Here is a 17972-nt window from a genome sequence, read left to right as displayed (position 1 = left end):
AAACAAACCGACCATCTGGATGAGCGTTTCAGACAGCGGGGTTACCCAGAGGAATGGCTGCATGACGCAAGGGAACGTTATAAAACTATGACCCCAGGATGACAGCCTCACGCCCAAACCTCTCCGCCCTCCTGACCAATGCATTCAATGCTTCCTTCAGTATTCCCCACTTGATAAATAGTTTGACCACATTGTTAAAAAACACTGGTACATCTTGAGCACTGATCCACAACTGGAAAAGATGTTTAAATAACCCCCGAGGCTAGTCTTCAGATGCTCCCCCAACATCAGTGAAACGATGGTGAGGTCTGATCTTCCACCAGTGCCACGCAGCACCTTTCTAGACAATGTGCCGGACGGTAACTATAGATGTGGCGGATGGTGCAGCGTAACTTCACGAACAAATGCACAATGTTCAATCCCCGTTTACGGGCAAGGCCATTAAGATTAAGGGCATCATTACGTGTTCCACAAAAAAATGGATATACCTGATCAAATGTATTTGTGGTCTATGATATGTAGCAAAAACCAAACGAGCTCTGAAAACAAGGATAGCAGAACACAGGAGTAATATCAGGACACTTGATCAGAGAAACCCTGTGGCTGCGCATTTCATGGAGGCTCGTCACAACATTAGCTCTATGAGATACATTGGCATCGAACATGTTTAGACTCCTAGGAGGGGCGGAGATACTGATAATCTATTATTGAGAAGAGATTTGTATTGGATTCACCGTTTGTGTACCGTCTCCTAGAGGTCTGAACCAAGAGTTTGATATCAGACCATTTCTTACCTGAATATGTTACTTCACTTTGATTTGTCTTGCCTTCCAGGTTATCCATTTGGTCATTTTGTAAATATATATTATGTGTCACGTCCTGACCAGTAATAGGGGTTATTTGTTATTGTAGTTTGGTCAGGACGTGGCAGGGGGTATTTGTTTTATGTGGTTGGGAGGTTATGTGTATGTAGAGGGGTGTTTTATTTATGTGTTCCGGGGTTTTGGTGTATGTTCTTGTTTTGGGTATTCTAGGTTTTTCTAGTTTGTATATTTCTTTGCTGGTCTGTGTGGCTCTCGATCAGGAACAGCTGTACATCGTTGTTCCTGATTGAGAGTCATATATAGGGAGCTTGTTTTCACCTGGTTGTTTGTGGGTAGTTGTTTTTGCAGTACTTGTATTTATAGCCTGCAAAACTGTTTCCTGTCATATTCTCTTGTTTTTCCGTGTTTAATAAAATATGATGATGAGCACGCAACCTGCTGCGCCTTGGTCTAATCTATACGACACCCGTGACATTATGTTCTGGAACCATTACATGTACCCATCTCATTGTTATTTCATTATCAGAGATATACAAATGTTTTTTGCACCCACCATGCGTCATGTCCGCAATGGTCATGTGAGGTGAACACTCAGTGTGTTTGACCTGACGAATATCCGTTTCGGATGGAAACGTTGTCAATAAAGCGGTGAATTGGGAGCTTTAACAGTGTGCGACTCTTCTTGTTCTATTCTAGTATTCTTTATTAGCCCAGCACCTATGTTTTTAAGGATGTGCGTATGACCACAAACGTTTCTATAAAAGGTCCCCAAAGCACACACATCCCTGGGTCGCTCGTCTTTTCAGCGACTGGAACAAACTGCAACAAACACTCAAACTGGACAGTGAAAGATCTCTTCATTCAAAGACTCAAATCATGGACACTCTTACTGACAGTTGTGGCTGCTCTGCGTGATGAATTGTACTCTCCCTTCTTGCCCTTTGTGCTGTTGTCTGTGCCCAATCATGTTTGTACCCTGTTTTGTGCTGCTACCATGTTGTGTTGTTGTCATCTTGTGTTGCTACCATGTTGTGTTGTCATGTGTTACTGCCATGCTATGTTGTTGTCTTAGGTCTCTCTTGATGTAGTGTTGTGTTGTCTCTCTTGTCGTGATGTGTGTTTTGTCCTGTATTTTTATTTAATTTATTTTTGTTTTTAATCCCCCGTCCCCACAGGAGACCTTTTGCCTTTTGGTAGGCCGTCATTGTAAATTAGAATTTGTTCTTAACTGACTTGCCTAGTTAAATAAAGGTTAAATAAAATAAAATACAAGTAGGTTCACATTTCCTTGTGACAGGTCATCATAGCATGGCCAGAGATTAAAACGACAAACTGTGATTTATCACTCTAGTTGCTCTGCCTTGGGTTTCAGGCCTGCTGTAGGGAATATTGCTAGTGTGGTTGGTGGCTGGCTGTGGATCAGATCTACATGGATTGTTTTTATACATGGTGGCTGGTCACTAAGTATGGCTCACTGGTCCAAATCTCAGCTCCCTATCTCTGGGTGTATGTGCTCCTCTAGCTGGGTGAGAGCTGCGTCCACCAGCCACAGCAAAGACACCTCATTAAGCCCAGTGCTCAAGCCTTAACGCTTGAGGTGAAATTGCATGATTGAGTTTCTCTCTCCCCCTTGTAGATAACAGACAAGGATCATTTCACGTGTAATGGTAACTTCCTGTGTGTGTAATATAGCAGTGTCTTCTGTGGCTTTTGATGAGGGAATCGACCAACATTCCGTATCGCTCTCAGTGACATGGATAAATAGATTTTATCTATGTCATTTGGGCTGAAATGATTTCATTCTGATTGCGACTAGTGTTCTCAGTTTCTTACATAGGGGAAATACGGCATACATATCATCATATGTATCATATAGTATCATCATACGTATCATATAGTATCATCATACGTATCATATAGTATCATCATACGTATCATATAGTATCATCATACGTATCATATAGTATCATCATACGTATCATATAGTATCATCATACGTATCATATAGTATCATCATACGTATCATATAGTATCATCATACGTATCATATAGTATCATCATACGTATCATATAGTATCATCATGCGTATCATATAGTATCATCATACGTATCATATAGTATCATCATACGTATCATATAGTATCATCATATGTATCATATAGTATCATCATACGTATCATATAGTATCATCATACGTATCATATAGTATCATCATACGTATCATATAGTATCATCATACGTATCATATGGAACATGTTTTATTATTTTTCCATTGACGTCAAAGAGAGTTGTTTACATTTGTCACATTCACAGCACTTTCCTCAAAATAGGTCATAGTATAACTTGTCCGTAATCCACAAGATAGAAAATGTAGTATTTTTTTTATTTTTTATTTAACCTTTATTTCACTATGTTTGTTGTATAATTGAAGTTCCTCATGAGCCACCCGATGTCCCTAAAGTCTCCCAAATCCTCAGGATAAATGGAGACAAAGTCAATTCTAAAGAAAATACAATACCAATACAGAAAACCTGCACATTATTAAATCAAAACTGAGAACCGTACATAACATCAACATTTCATTCTGAGAGAGATCAAAACTCACATATCAAATACTTATATGTTGTTAAATGTGCACATTGTTCACATATTTTATGCCTTTGGGCTACGATATTAACAGTATTCACCATCTTCTGTAACCAAGCAATATTTTACAGGCGAAAAAACAGTCGCACTGTATCAACTTCAATGTTGAAACATCAGATACAGTGAGCCACTGTCTTTCAGTTCACAATATGTCAACTAAGGCATCAGTCAAATCCTGTCATGTTGTCCCCTGTATTGTTCATCCATTTTGACAACCTCACGTTCTGCCAGCACTTAAATCCAGGAAAACCCCTTTGGGTAAAGAAGTCACTCTCACATCCAGCAACCGAGGAGTTTTGTGAAAGATCATTTAATTCAGGTCTCATGGCCGAGAACAACATTCTAGAATTCAGGTCTCAGGTTGAACCATAAAGATAATTGTTGTTCTATCTCAATGAATAGTCTGTCAAAGAGGTTCCAGATCTCAGAACTCAGGTCTCATGCTCGACAGCAGAGAAGTTTGTGAAAGACATTTCGGAACTCTGCGTTGAAGGCAGTGTAAATGATGGGGTTGACAGCACTGTTGACGTAGCCCAGCCACGTTACCACGGAGATCAGAGTGGGGCTGATTTTGCAGGACACGCACAGCACGTTGGTCACATGTACCACAAAGAAAGGTGTCCAACAGGCTAGGAACACACCTGGTATAGGTGGGAAGAGGGTGGAAGAGGAGGGGAGGAGGGGAGGGGAGGAGAAGAAGAGGGAGGAGGAAAAGGGGGAGGAAAAAGCGAAAGGTGAAGCAGTCAGTCTTTTCAATAAATCAGTACATGGCGAGGGATACATAACTACAGTATATTACTATAATGTGAGATGGTAAACATCAATGTGCTATGACATTGAGGAAAATGTGTTTATGACAGACACTGCTTATAGAGGTTGTGTTTAAAACAGGTATGTTGGTTTAATGTGAGATGGTAAATATCATGTGACGTCCCATTGAGGGAAAGCTGTCTATGACAGGCAGACTGTAGCTCACTGCATACAGAGTTACTGAATTTGTATTATATGTGTGCGGGTGTGTCGAATAGATGCATGTGGCATGACAAAGTGTTTGCACAGATCATGTGAACCATGGTAGAAGATTGCAATCAAGTGGCTGTTTCCGAGGAGATACCGTCCTCTACTTGTACTGCAGGCTACATTACCATGATGTATGATGCCTTACAGACACTTACATCATGTGCTAACTCTATTTGGTCGCTAGCTAACTAGCTGGTAACACTTCATCACCTTTCCAGCAAACGTACCATGATAACGTTGTCACACTGAATAAAGTTAGTCAGCTCTGCCTGTACACATGGCCTGTGCCAGTTATGGTGTGAGCGACTTGCTCCGAGTAGATGTGCGTAGATGTACGTACGACAACGGGTGTGTGTATGTCATATTTTCCATTCATTCAGCACGTGCCAACACTCACACCTGTTCACACACATATGGTATGATACAGCTTAGGTCCACAACACATAGATTATGGACTCTATTTCTTCCTGCTTTGTCCGTTCAGACACAGCGGGAGTTGGTTTGTCAGTGGATAGATGCGGTCCTGCATTAGTACAGTAAGCAAACAGGCCCAGCATTGTGGGAAGAGACTATGCTGTGGAGGGTGGTATTATTCATTCCTCTATTTTTCACAACAACACTAGCATAGTGCTAAACACATCCTGCTAAATCTGTGGAGCATCAACACCGTCTAACACCATGGTCTCCCTTCATTGCATTTTAACAGTCTGTGTTTTCAAATGTTGAATTTATAGCCACGGAGTGTGAGCCTTTTCCTCATATAATCAAAATGTTAGCCTTCTCAGCATGCAGCCTCTTTGAAGCGTCCGGTGTTTGTTATATAGTTGCAAAAATCTGATCCTTGTTTTGTATTGCTGTAATGCCATGTTATTATGTAATGCATAATAATATGTTTTTCAAACCATTGATTTCAAAGTTTATGGTACAACTACTTTGAACAATTTACACTGAAAATGTACTGGAAGAAGTGTGCAGATTTAAAGTTCGATAAAATCGCTCTGTTAAATACAGTGTCTTCAGAAAGTATTCACACCCCATATCCCCCCCTTTAACTTTAACACATTTTCCTTTTAACACCTTCTACAAATGAGTGTAACCATAATGAAAGCAACCGTACTTCAGAATAGCAATACACAGAAACAATGTTACTGAAAAGATTTTGAAAGAACATTAAAGCAACGCAACATTTCACATGTGCCCCCCCCCCCCAAATTTTTTTTATATTAACCTCTAGTGTCTCTTTTCAATGTCTCTTGGTTTCTATAGTTGTTCTTTACAGGTCCAGTCTGACAACTGGTTTGCTAACCCTTCTAGACTTGGTAAGTATACGTCCTTGACCAGCAGTCTTTGTGCTGTCACTCGAGGTCAGTGAAACAGTCTCTTGTTGACCATTGTCTGGCAGTAGACTATTTTCTCTTCTTTCAGGAGAGGCAGGAATAATACCTTTAGTTGGGGTATAGGCACCGTCTGGTGGTGGCGACAGTTACGTCGTAGTGTTCCTCCTTTCTGCATCTCGATGACGTAAACCTGGGTGTGGTGCTTTCCCCTGTTCCCACTGCAGGTGTCGTCTACTCGTTTAGGTGATTTAGCTTGGTGAGCACTGTTTCTCCTGGCAGTAGCAACTGTAATGGTCTCGCCTCGTGACGTTGGTTGTAGTAGAAGGTTGGTTTCCTCTTTTCTGCTGCATCCTTTAGCCTGATGTGTTTTTGTTGGGCCACTTAGGTTGGAGGTTTCTCTCCAACGTCGGGAGTTTCGTTCAGATTTTTCTACCCATGAGGAGCTCTGCTGGGCTTTGCTCCCGTTGTTGTGCATTGGGTTGATCTGTGGCACATGAGACCAACCAGTGGGTCTTTCTGCTTCAGAATCCTCTTCACTGTCTGCACTGCCCTTTCTGCGTGACCTTCACCCTGAGGGTTGTGCGCCCTGGAAATAATGTGCTTAACGTCAAGTTGCTTTGCCATTTCTTGGAACTCGGAAGTAGGGAATTGGGGCCCATTGTCACTAATGACCTCATCTGCAATCCCATACCTTGCAAAGGTTCCTTTCAGCTTCAGGGCGACCTGTGTACTGTGGTTGTAGGCATGTGTAGTATCTCAATGAATCTTGAGTCATAGTCAGATATAATCAGATGGTTTTGTTTGTTATGCTCGCATAGATCCAGAGCAATTATTTTCCATGGCCTGTCAGGGAGCAGCGTTGAGATGAGTGGCTCACTTTGCTGTTCCTTTCTAAGCTCACAACAAGACTGACATAACCTTTTTCTTTAGCTCTGATGAGATACTGAGGTGTTGGCCCTCTCTCTGCGTTTAGTCAGACCTTGATGTCCATTGTGTATTCTATCAAGATTGTCTGCCCGCCGTGTCTGTGGTACTAGTATGCGATTCCCCCTTGTGACCATACCATTGTACTCTGACAGTTCACTTTTCACTGAAAAGAAATCTCTGACTTTGACTGGGGTTTTACTCACATGTTCAGGCCAGTCTGACCTGATGGACTTGATCACCTGTCTGTAGTTTATCATCTGCTGCAGTGGCAACTCTGATGCTCTCCATTTTTTTGTCTGTGTAAAGGGTATGTTGTTGATTATGGCTGCGATGTAGCACTCCATGTCCGTGTGCGTGTCTGTTTCCTTTTCTGTGAGTGTCAACGGACTCCATGACAGAGTGTCCGCCACGACCAACGTTTTGCCTGGCGCGTACTCCGCTGTGGGTTAGAACCTCATTAGCTGTATGAGTAGTTTCTGGCACCGTAAAGCTACATTATCCAAGTCTTTGCTGTTCATTAGTGGGACCAAGGGCTTGTGGTCACAGGCTTGAAAACCTCCAGGCTGTATAGATATTTCTCGAATTTTCTCAACTGTCAGGACTGGGGAAGTCATTAGAAGTACTTTGAGGCGCTGGGACGCCGCCTGCTGTGCGTGATCCCACGTCCATAGCCATCAGACTGTTAAACAGCCATCACTAACACAGAGAGGCTGCTGCCTACATACAGACTCAAAACATTGGCCACTTTAATAAATGGATCACTAGTCATTTTAAACAATGCCACTTTAATAATGTTTACATATCTTACATTACTCATGTCATATGAATACACTGTATTTTATACTATCTATTGCATCTTGTGCAGCTCGGTCATCGCTCATCCAAATATTTATATGTACATATTCTTGTTCCATCCCTTTAGATTTGTGTGTATTAGGTAGTTGTTGTGGAATTGTTAGATTACTTGTTAGATATTACTGCACTGTCGGAACTAGAAGCACAAGCATTTCACTACACTCGCATTAACATCTGCTAACCAATTGTATGTGACCAATAAAATTTGATTTGATTTGACCTCAGGAGCTAATGCAGTGGTTGACCCACTGTGGAAAGGTTGGGGATATACTTCCCTAGTTATTTAACCATCCCAAGAACTCTCTTCAGCTCCTGCAAGTTCTCTGGTGGGGAAAGCTGCCTGATGGCCTCCACTTCCTCTGAATCAGACCTGACTCCTGATGGGTCAGTGAGGTGTCCCAGGAAGCGTAGCTTTGTTTGCCTGAGGACTCACTTTTCTTTGTTCAACTTTAGTCCGGTTGACTCAATCTTCTGCAGGACTCTTTTTAGTGGCTCGTTGTGCTCCTCTATAGTATTAGCATATACCGAAATGTCATCCATAAAAACGGGGGCTGTCTTAAAACCTTGCAATGTCTCCATTTTGTTTTGGAAGATTTCTGGAGGGCTCGAGATCCCAAACGGCAGACGGCAGAAACAGTACCTGTCAAAAGGTGTAATAAAGGTTGTCAACTTTCTGCTGTCACAGTGTAGGGGTATTTGCCAAAAGCCACTTGCCGGATCCCTTTGTTGAGAAAACTCTGGCTCCGCTCAGCTTTGCGAGTATCTTCCGAGGTGGTAGGATGAACTGTTCCCTTTTCACTGCTTCAGAAAGCTTTTTCAAACCCACACATATACGTACTTTTCCCTTTTTCTTCAGGACAGGCACCATGGGTGCACACCAATCTGTTAGCTGCATCGCCTTCTCCACAATGTCATTTTCCTCCATTCTGCACAGCTCCTCTTTCACCTTCTGCATATTGGGATTCTCTGCGCTGTGTGCACTGCATATAGCTGTGTCTTATCTTTCAGTTGTATTTTCACTGGCTGTGTTGAGCAAGCCATGTTCTCCAAATGCGTCATGAACCTCTTCGATGCGTTTCACCAGGCCAATCTCGGCTGCTGTTGACCGGCTGAGTTAGTTTGTTCACACTCTGTCTGCAATGTTTTCTCTGGAGTGAGCATATCAAATGTCTCTTCATACATTACATTAGGGAAAGGGGAGATACCTAGTCAGTTGTACAACTGAATGCGTCTTCCGCATTTAACCCAAACCCTCGGAATCAGAGAGGTCCGGGGGGCTGCCATAATCAACATCCACAGCGCCCGGAGAACAGTGGGTTAACTGCCTTGCTCAGTGGCAGAATGACAGATTTTTACCTTGTCAGCTCGGGATTCAATCCAGCAACCTTTCGGTTACTGCCCAACGCTCTGACCACTAGGCTACCTACCGCCCCACTAGAATCTGCTCCAGTGTCAATTAAACATTTTACAGGTGTTGCACCAATGAGAAATTGCACTGTCCATTGGTCATCACTCCTATCGGCATTGCTAACGGATCTGAAACAATATGACGCCTGTAACTTCACTAACTGATTTTGTGTGACACATTCTTTCCCAATGCTCTGTTTTCTGACACTTGTTGCATGTCCAGTTGAAAGCTGGACATCTTTCCTGCTCTTTTTGTTACATTTTCCCACACCTGCGGCATTTTCCTTCTGCACGCTCCGTGTCCTTTGAATCTCTGTTCTCATTGCGCCATTTTGCATTCTTCTTGTGCCCCCGTGCAATCTCCTGTACATAGCACGTAGCTTCTCCCTGCCGGCTTACTTGCATGCTAACTTTCTCTGACTGACAGACTGTAGTTGCTAATGTGAGATCTGCCATCAACTGCAGCTTAGGACACAGTCCTTAATCCAGTATGCCCGCAACAATTTGGTTCTGAATATGCTGATCTCTATTCACATCAAAGTCACAATGCTCTGAAAGCTCGTAAAGGGCTCTGATGAATGTCTCTGCCTTTTTCCCAGGTCGCTGTACTCGTTGATAAAAACAGGCACATTCGTGAATAACACTCCGTTTGGGAAAAAGCAGACTTTCCATCCTTTTGATGCAAAGGTGAACGATTAGAAAATGTTCTCTGCCTCACTGCCCATGGCACGAGGGAACTTACCTGTACATTTGATCTCCCTGATCCAACTTGGTCACGGTTTCGAATCTCATAAAAAGTTGTTTCCAATCCATCCATTCCGTCGGTTTATCAAAGCTAAAGTTTTGCGGTGGGTCAAACTTCGCCATAGTCCACTATCTTAGTAGAACACCATGTAATATAATGTGAATGTCTAGTCAGAGGAGTACCTTTTCAGGTAAGAGTTTCATTCCCGTCTCACAAGAATGCCTCAATATAGCCTTACACACTGCTTTATGAGATCCCCGTAACACCGTTGTGTATACTATGACTTATCATCTACACACAATACCCCGTAATGACAAAGTGAGAACATGTTTTTAGACATTTTGGCAAACTTATCGAAAAGTGCAGAAGGGTTTGTGCATATATTATGACAACATTTTGCGCCGTTTTTGTTTGTTTTGGAGTTCTGTACATTTTTTTGGGGGGTGGGGGGTTCGTTCAACAAATTAAGACAAAAATTATTCTTCTCCCTCCTGGAGAGAGTTGGTCCTCTAGCTATGGATCGAAACACACTGAACCGGAGCTTGAGAAGCTGGATACACTGTATACTCAGAGAAGAGGTGAAACCATTCACCCTCCAGTACAGGCACTGATTACCGAAACAGCAACAATCACAAACAACCATGCTCTTTAATCCTAGTTGATGTGTCAACAATCAGTTGCAGGTTATGAGGTTGTGTATTCTGCTCGCAGTAGGGGAACACCTCATTTCCATGTCCCCCCATGTTTATGTAATGAATACTATTTAAGCTCACCGCAACCCCTTGTTTTCTTGCCCCAACGATGCTAAATGTGCTTCGTTGATATGATTTATGTAAACCTTGGAAAACACATGCATGTACACACACACACACACACACACACGTACACATACCTACCAACTACAACAGGAAGAACCTTCATGGCTTTGCGCTCCCTCCCACTCACTCTGCTACTCTTGCTGTTGCGGCGCCCCCTCTTGGTGGCCTTCGCGTGGGCCAGCCCATTCTCCTTCAGGATCTTCCCCTGCCTAGGCGGCCTCTCTGTGGGGTCCGCGTCCGAAACGCTGTCCATCTGGGTAGTCATGGGGTCGCTCTCCGCCACGCCCGCCCCCAAACCATCCTGCTGCTTGTCCTCCACCCCCAGAGCCACCGTGGGCGACGCCATCGATACAGCCGACGGTGACATCGGGCTGAGAGCTGTGGGCATGAGGTACACCACCTTCTCCTTGGCACCCGCCCTGACCCCTGCGTTCTCCCTCTGCAGGGCGGAGCTGAGGCGCAGGGACAGGCTCCGTTTTCTTCCCCTCGTCAGCTGGGAGCGCCTCCTGCCTGAGCTCCAGCGTCTCAACCCCCGGAACATCCAGTAGTACAGGAAGAGCATGACAGGGCAAGGTACAAAGAAGGAGCACACGGAAGAGTAGACCACGAAGCTGTCGTTCTCCAGCTTGCACACGGTGGGGTTGCGGCCCGGCACCTGGTTGAGGCCGAAGATGACGGGACTGGCGACGCCCAGGGAGAGAACCCAGGTGGCCGTAATGAGGACCAGCTGCCGCAAGCTGAACTGGTTCCTGTTATACTTCAGTGGCACCACCACCGCTATGTACCTGCAGGGACACACACATCACACGGGATAAAATACATTTCAAATACATAGAGCACACCTGTTGTACTTCAGGGGCACTGCTGCTACCATGGCTATGTACCTGCAGGGACATGGATCAAAGTAAATAACATAGTCTAAATTTAAAATACATAAATACATCAATTTAACATGGAGGGACTTCAAACAGGCCAATAGAGTAGGGAAATACTCAGAGGACATACAGTAGTGGCTGTTTTGGAAGCATTTGAAAAACCTGCAAGTTGTTCAAAGCTGTTCTGTGATCCTCCTTCAAAGTAAACGCAGATGTGGAGGCACTAGAATGCCACAGATAAAGTTACAATTTTATTCACCTTCATTCATAACTCCACTCAACTCCACCGCCCCACAACCTGGCTCTACCCTGCTTCTCCTGTCTAATAAATCCAATGAATCTCAGTCTATTGATTAGATACCATGTCGAATTATTACATTGTGAAATCTAATAACACCACAATGCTATAGAACCTGTCAGTCTCACAAGCCGCATAACGCTAGGGATATAACATTTAACTAGCAGGAAGTGTGTGCTGTGTGGAACCTATTTAATGCTTATTTTATATTTTACAGTTGGTTTGTTTTTGCTTTGCCTTAGAAACTCTTGGAGCCCTTAGATTTTGTTTCGGGTAGAGTCCCCTGGGTGGTTGGCGTGAGTTTGCTTCTCGCTGTGTTGAGTAATTAGTGGGTCTTGATGATCGGGTCGATGAGGGGGTTCCAGAGCTACGGTTCCATTAGCCTCGTATAGACCACAGCCATCAGTTAGCATTCACTGTGTGATGTCTGCTAAAGGTCTCGCTACGCTCTTCTCACAGTCTGGCAGAATGATTTGGGGGATTACTGTGAGTGACAGGGCTCGCTACAGAGCTCGCTACAGATATTAGAAAGAAATATTGAACTTGCAAGTTGAAGATATTGTTTTTGGTGTTTTTAATGGCTCTCTGTGTTGCTTTCGTAAGTGGGAATAAAGAATATACACAGGGTATTTCTTGAAGAAACTTTTTGAAGAAAAGCTTGTGTTATCAATCTTTTCCTTGTTCAACCAATAACTCAGAGATATTGCAGTAGTTCTTAGCAATTTTTTGTTAACTCATAAATCACACTGGAGACACGCCATTTCAATTGGGTAATATTTGGTTGACATGTTGATCAAAGACATTACAACCTATATTCACCCACTCAAAAAGACAGCCAAACGTTAGTTGAATATCCACGATGCTTTCAACCATCTAAAGGCACAAACAAATTCCAATGCCAAACAATGTTTAATTTGTGGTTTATTGATAGGAAAGATTACTGTGTTATCACTGTGCTTCATCTAGTAGCGTAACCAAATGACCTGGATTGCAGTTGAGATTACATTAAAAGTACATGGTGCAGGTGCTGTTCAAGATTCTGCACAGATTATTACAGAAATTGTGATGATCTCCACAGACCTGTGACGAGCTATGCATGCCATTTTGAATATGCACACTTTAATGACTACATCAGAATACATTCATAGTTACAGTATCCTCAATGTGGCCACGGATGTGTTACTCATTTTAAGGTTACATTCGTTTATAAGATAGCCTTAACTTTAGGCAATTTATTGTATTACAAAAGTAATATCGAATTGTGTTTGGTTGTCAACGCAATCAAATATCAACATTATCTTCTGCTTGGATAGTTCTATTTGTGCCACTAACTTAGTCTGGCTTTAATTCCAGTTTGTCTAAGTTAAATAATAGAACTAGATCAAATCAAACTTTAAAAGCACTTTAAATGAAGTTTAACTTTGATTTTGATTGAGATGAAGACGTGAATCCAACGTATCAATTGTTAATTTGTAGACAAACTGGAATTAAAGGCAGACTAAGTCAGTGACACAAATGGAACTATCCAAGCAGAAGATACATCTCCTTCAAATGTTGATATTTGGTTGCGTTGACAACCAAGTACACAATTCAATATCACTAAATATCATTCAATTAGAAATCAACCAGAGCTTGAAACCCTAGGCCTACTGTATTGTGCATTGGCCTGTTGTATCTGCATTGTGTCCCGCCACCCACCAACCCCTCTTTTTACGCTACTGCTACTCTCTGTTCATATATGCATAGTCACTTTAACCATACCCACATGTACATACTACCTCAATAAGCCTGACTAACCGGTGTCTGTATATAGCCTTGCTACTCTTATTTTCAAATGTCTTTTTACTGTTGTTTTATTTCTTTACTTACCTACACACACACACACACACACACACACACACACACACACACACACACACACACACCTTTTTTTTCTCGCACTATTGGTTAGAGCCTGTAAGTAAGCATTTCACTGTAAGGTCTACACCTGTTGTATTCGGCACACGTGACAAATAAACTTTTGATTTGATTTGTCTATTTTCTGTTGAATTCTGGGTTGAAATAAAACAATAGCTGTTGATGACTTTGCAAGTCCTATAGCTTATAGGCCTAAATAGCATCATTTATGTGTCACATCCTGACCAGTAAAAGGGGTTGTTTGTTATTATAGTTTGGTCAGGGCGTGGCAGGGGGTGTTTGTTTAGGGTGTTTTGGGGTGTTTTGGTTTATGTTCTATGTTAGTGTATTTCTATGTTCGTTCTATTTGTTCTATTTCTATGCGTAGTTTATTGGGATGACCTTCAATTGGAGGCAGCTGTTCCTCGTTGCCTCTAATTGAAGGTCCTATTTAATAGAGGTGTTTTTGTCATGGGATTTGTGGGTAGTTGTTTCTCTGTATAGTCTTTTTTGTCCTTACAAGACTGTTTTTCGTCGTTGTTTTGTTTAAGTGTTTTGTATCACGTTTCTTTATATATAAAGAAGAAGATGAGCACTTACATTCCCGCTGCGTTTTGGTCCTATCAGTACGACGAATGTGACAGAACTACCCACCACCAACGGACCAAGAAGCGGAGGATGGAGCAGCAAAGGTATTTGGAATCGTGGACATGGGAGGACATTTTGGACGGGGCAGGACCTTGGCACCAGGCTGGGGAGTATCGGCGACCTAAGGAGGAGCTGGAGGCAGCCAAGGCGGAACGGCGTCATTATGAGGCATTATACGCACAGATTGGCAAGTGTGAGAGGCAGCCCCAATAATTTTTTGGGGGGGGAACACGGGAAGAGTGGCTAGGTCAGGTAATAGACCTAAGCCAACTCCCCGTGCTTATTATGGGGAGCAGCGGATCAAGAGAGCACCGTGCTATGCGGAAGTGCGCACGTTCTCGCCCATGCGCACGCACAGTCCGGTGCGAGCGATCCCAGCCCCTCGCAAGTGCCATGCTAGAGTGAGCACTCAGCCAGAAGGGGTTGTGTGCTCCAGACCTCCAGTGCTTACTCATGGCCCAGTGTATCCAGTCCCCACTCCTCGCACTAGCCTTGTGGTGCGTGTCCCTAGTCTGGCGCCTCCAAAGCCAGCACCACGCACTAGGCTTCCAGTGCGTCAGCCCAGTCCAGTACGTCCTGTTCCTGCTCCTCACACTAGCCTTGTGGTGCGTGTCTCCAGTCTGGTACCTCCAGTACCAGCACCACGCACTAGGCTTCCAGTGCGCAGTCCCCGTCCAGAGCTTCCGACGACAGTACCCCGTCCAGAGCTTCCGACGACAGTTCCCCGTCCAGAGCTTCCGGAGACAGTTCCCCGTCCAGAGCTTCCGGAGACAGTTCCCCGTCCAGAGCTTCCGGAGACAGTTCCCCGTCCAGAGCTTCCAGAGACAGTTCCCCGTCCAGAGCTTCCGGAGACAGTTCCCCGTCCAGAGCTTCCAGAGACAGTTTCCCGTCCAGTGCTTCCGGCGATTGTCTACAGTCCGGAGCCTGCAGAGACGGCCCACAGTCCGGAGCCTGCAGAGACGGCCCACAGTCCGGAGCCTGCAGAGACGGCCCACAGTCCGGAGCCTGCAGAGACGGCCCACAGTCCGGAGCCTGCAGAGATGGCCCACAGTCCAGAGCCGGCAGAGATGGCCTACAGTCCGGAACCGGCACAGCCAGAGTCGCCCTACAGTCCGGAACCGGCGCAGCCAGAGTCGCCCTACAGTCCGGAACCGGCGCAGCCAGAGTCGCCCTACAGTCCGGAACCGGCGCAGCCAGAGTCGCCCTACAGTCCGGAACCGGCGCAGCCAGAGTCGCCCTACAGTCCGGAACCGGCGCAGCCAGAGTCGCCCTCCAGCCCGAGGTCTCCAGCGACGCGCATCAGCCCGAGGTCTCCAGCGACGCGCATCAGCCCGAGGTCTCCAGCGGACGAGCCTTAGCCCTGAGTCTTCAGCGGGGGTGGACAGGTTAGGTTGGGGACTAAGGCCGTGGCCTGAGCCACCTCCGTAGTTGGAGGATTGGGGAGGGGGGGTGTAGCACAGGAGCCGTCGGTAACGGTAGCCACCCTCCCTTCCCTCCCTTTAGTTTGGGATTATTTTTTGTTTGTTTTTGAATTATTGTATTAGGTTTTGTTTTGTTGTTTCAGGTGCATCCAGGGTCTGCACCTTTGGGGGGGGTACTGTCACGTCCTGACCAGTAAAAAGGGTTGTTTGTTATTATAGTTTGGTCAGTGCGTGGCAGGGGGTGTTTGTTTAGGGTGTTTCGGGGTGTTTTGGTTTATGTTCTATGTTAGTGTATTTCTATGTTCGTTCTATTTATTCTATTTCTATGCGTAGTTTATTGGGATGACCTTCAATTGGAGGCAGCTGTTCCTCGTTGCCTCTAATTGAAGGTCCTATTTAATAGAGGTGTTTTTGTCATGGGATTTGTGGGTAGTTGTTTCTCTGTATAGTCTTTTTTGTCCTTACGAGACTGTTTTTTCGTCGTTGTTTTGTTTAAGTGTTTTGTATCACGTTTCTTTATATATAAAGAAGAAGATGAGCACTTACATTCCCGCTGCGTTTTGGTCCCATCAGTACGACGAACGTGACATTATGATATATGAGTGATAAGAGTATGGTCACATTTTACTTACTCTGCTAAACCTACCCTCTTGTAATTACTTCCATAGCAGCAGTGAATCTATTTGTTTTTTTTAAAGTGGAGATCTCTCAACAATCTTTCTCACGATAGCACATTGGTAATAGTCAGTAGCAAATATCAAAGCTAATAGGGCTTGGTTAAAAACCCTGGATGGGAGACCAAAGGTTTTTTACATTTTTTATTTCACCTTTATTTAACCAGGTAGGCTAGTTGAGAACAAGTTCTCATTTACAACTGCGACCTGGCCAAGATAAAGCAAAGCAGTGCGTCACAAACAACAACACATAGTTACACATGGAATAAACAAACATACAGTAGAAAAAGTCTATATACAGTGTGTGCAAATGAGGTAGGATAAGGGAAGTAAGGCAATAAATAGGCCATAGTGGCCAAATAATTACAATATAGCGATTAAACACTAGAGTGATAGATGTGCAGAAGATGAATGTGCAAGTAGAGATACTGGGGTGCAAAGGAGCAAAAGAAATAAAATAAATAACAGTATGGGGATGAGGTAGTTGGATGGGCTATTTACAGATGGGCTATGTACAGGTGCAGTGATCTGTGAGCTGTTCTGACAGCTGGTGCTTAACTTTAATGAGGGAGATATGAGTCTCCAGCTTCAGTGATTTTTTTTTGCAATTCATTCCAGTAATTGGCAGCAGAGAACTGGAAGGAAAGGCGGCCAAAGGAGGAATTGGCTTTGGGGGTGACCAGTGAAATATACCTGCTGGAGCGCGTGCTACGGGTGGGTGCTGCTATGGTGACCAGCGAGCTAACTAACTGGGTAACTGTAGATAGATCAATTCTCCAGTAGGAGGTGCTGCCCAGACTATTGTTTTTTATTCCGACAGTGGATATAACACTGAAGATCTGACATTGTTTTAGAGGTACAAATTCAAGGTTTATATACAAGATATCCCTATGTTGAAATGTTGGTTACCATGATGACATAATCCTGTGGTAGAAATGTAGCCCTCAGAACAACAGTTAATTACTTTTTTCAAATCCAATGTATTTTCTACGTATATTCCACATCACAATATGTTGACAAATTACATTGAAACAACGTTGATTCAACCAGTTTGTGCCCTGTGGGTGGACATATGGTGTTACTAGATTTCAGAGTCCAGTGTACCGTAACTAGACAGGTCAGAGATGGTATTGTGGTATTGAAAACTAGTGTGAACTGACAGCCATGTGTTACCATAGTGTCCAGGTGAAGTTGAGACAGAAGAACTCACCTGTCCACGCTGATGGCACATAGGTTGAGGATGGAGGCGGTGCACAGCATGACGTCCATGGTCATCAGCGCATCACAGATGTATGTGCTCAGGGTCCAGGTACCACCCAGGAACTGGGAAACACAGCAACAACAACAACAACAGGTTGTCAGTCCTGTCGGCAATGGACTTTAAACTACGAAGAGACAGACAGGGCAGGTAATTGGACAAAACTACAGTATGTGTTTCTTCAATGTATATATTTTTATTAACCTTTATTTAACTAGGCAAGTCAGTTAAGAACAAATTCTTATTTTCAATAACGGCCTAGGAACAGTGGGTTAACTGCCTTGTTCAGGGGCAGAATGACAGATTTTTACCTTGTCAGCTCG

General features: G+C 43.9%; 1 protein-coding gene across 1 annotated transcript in view; it reads right to left on the bottom strand.

The window, feature by feature from the left end:
- Nucleotides 1-3064: 3064 nt before the first annotated feature.
- Nucleotides 3065-17972, bottom strand: part of LOC115180425 (D(4) dopamine receptor-like) — a 30470-nt gene continuing 15562 nt past the window's right edge. The window contains exons 4-6 of the mRNA XM_029742493.1: nt 17602-17714; nt 10658-11364; nt 3065-4111 (exon numbers count right to left, since the gene is read on the bottom strand). Coding sequence (XP_029598353.1) covers nt 3909-4111; nt 10658-11364; nt 17602-17714 — 1023 coding nt within the window. The 3' untranslated portion in view covers nt 3065-3908. The remainder of the gene's footprint in view (nt 4112-10657; nt 11365-17601; nt 17715-17972) is intronic.

Source organism: Salmo trutta, chromosome 40 (assembly GCF_901001165.1).
Source record: "Salmo trutta chromosome 40, fSalTru1.1, whole genome shotgun sequence".
NCBI lineage: Eukaryota > Metazoa > Chordata > Actinopteri > Salmoniformes > Salmonidae > Salmo > Salmo trutta.
The sequence above is the reverse complement of the archived record's forward strand: the minus strand, read 5'-3'. Positions and strand labels throughout refer to the sequence as shown.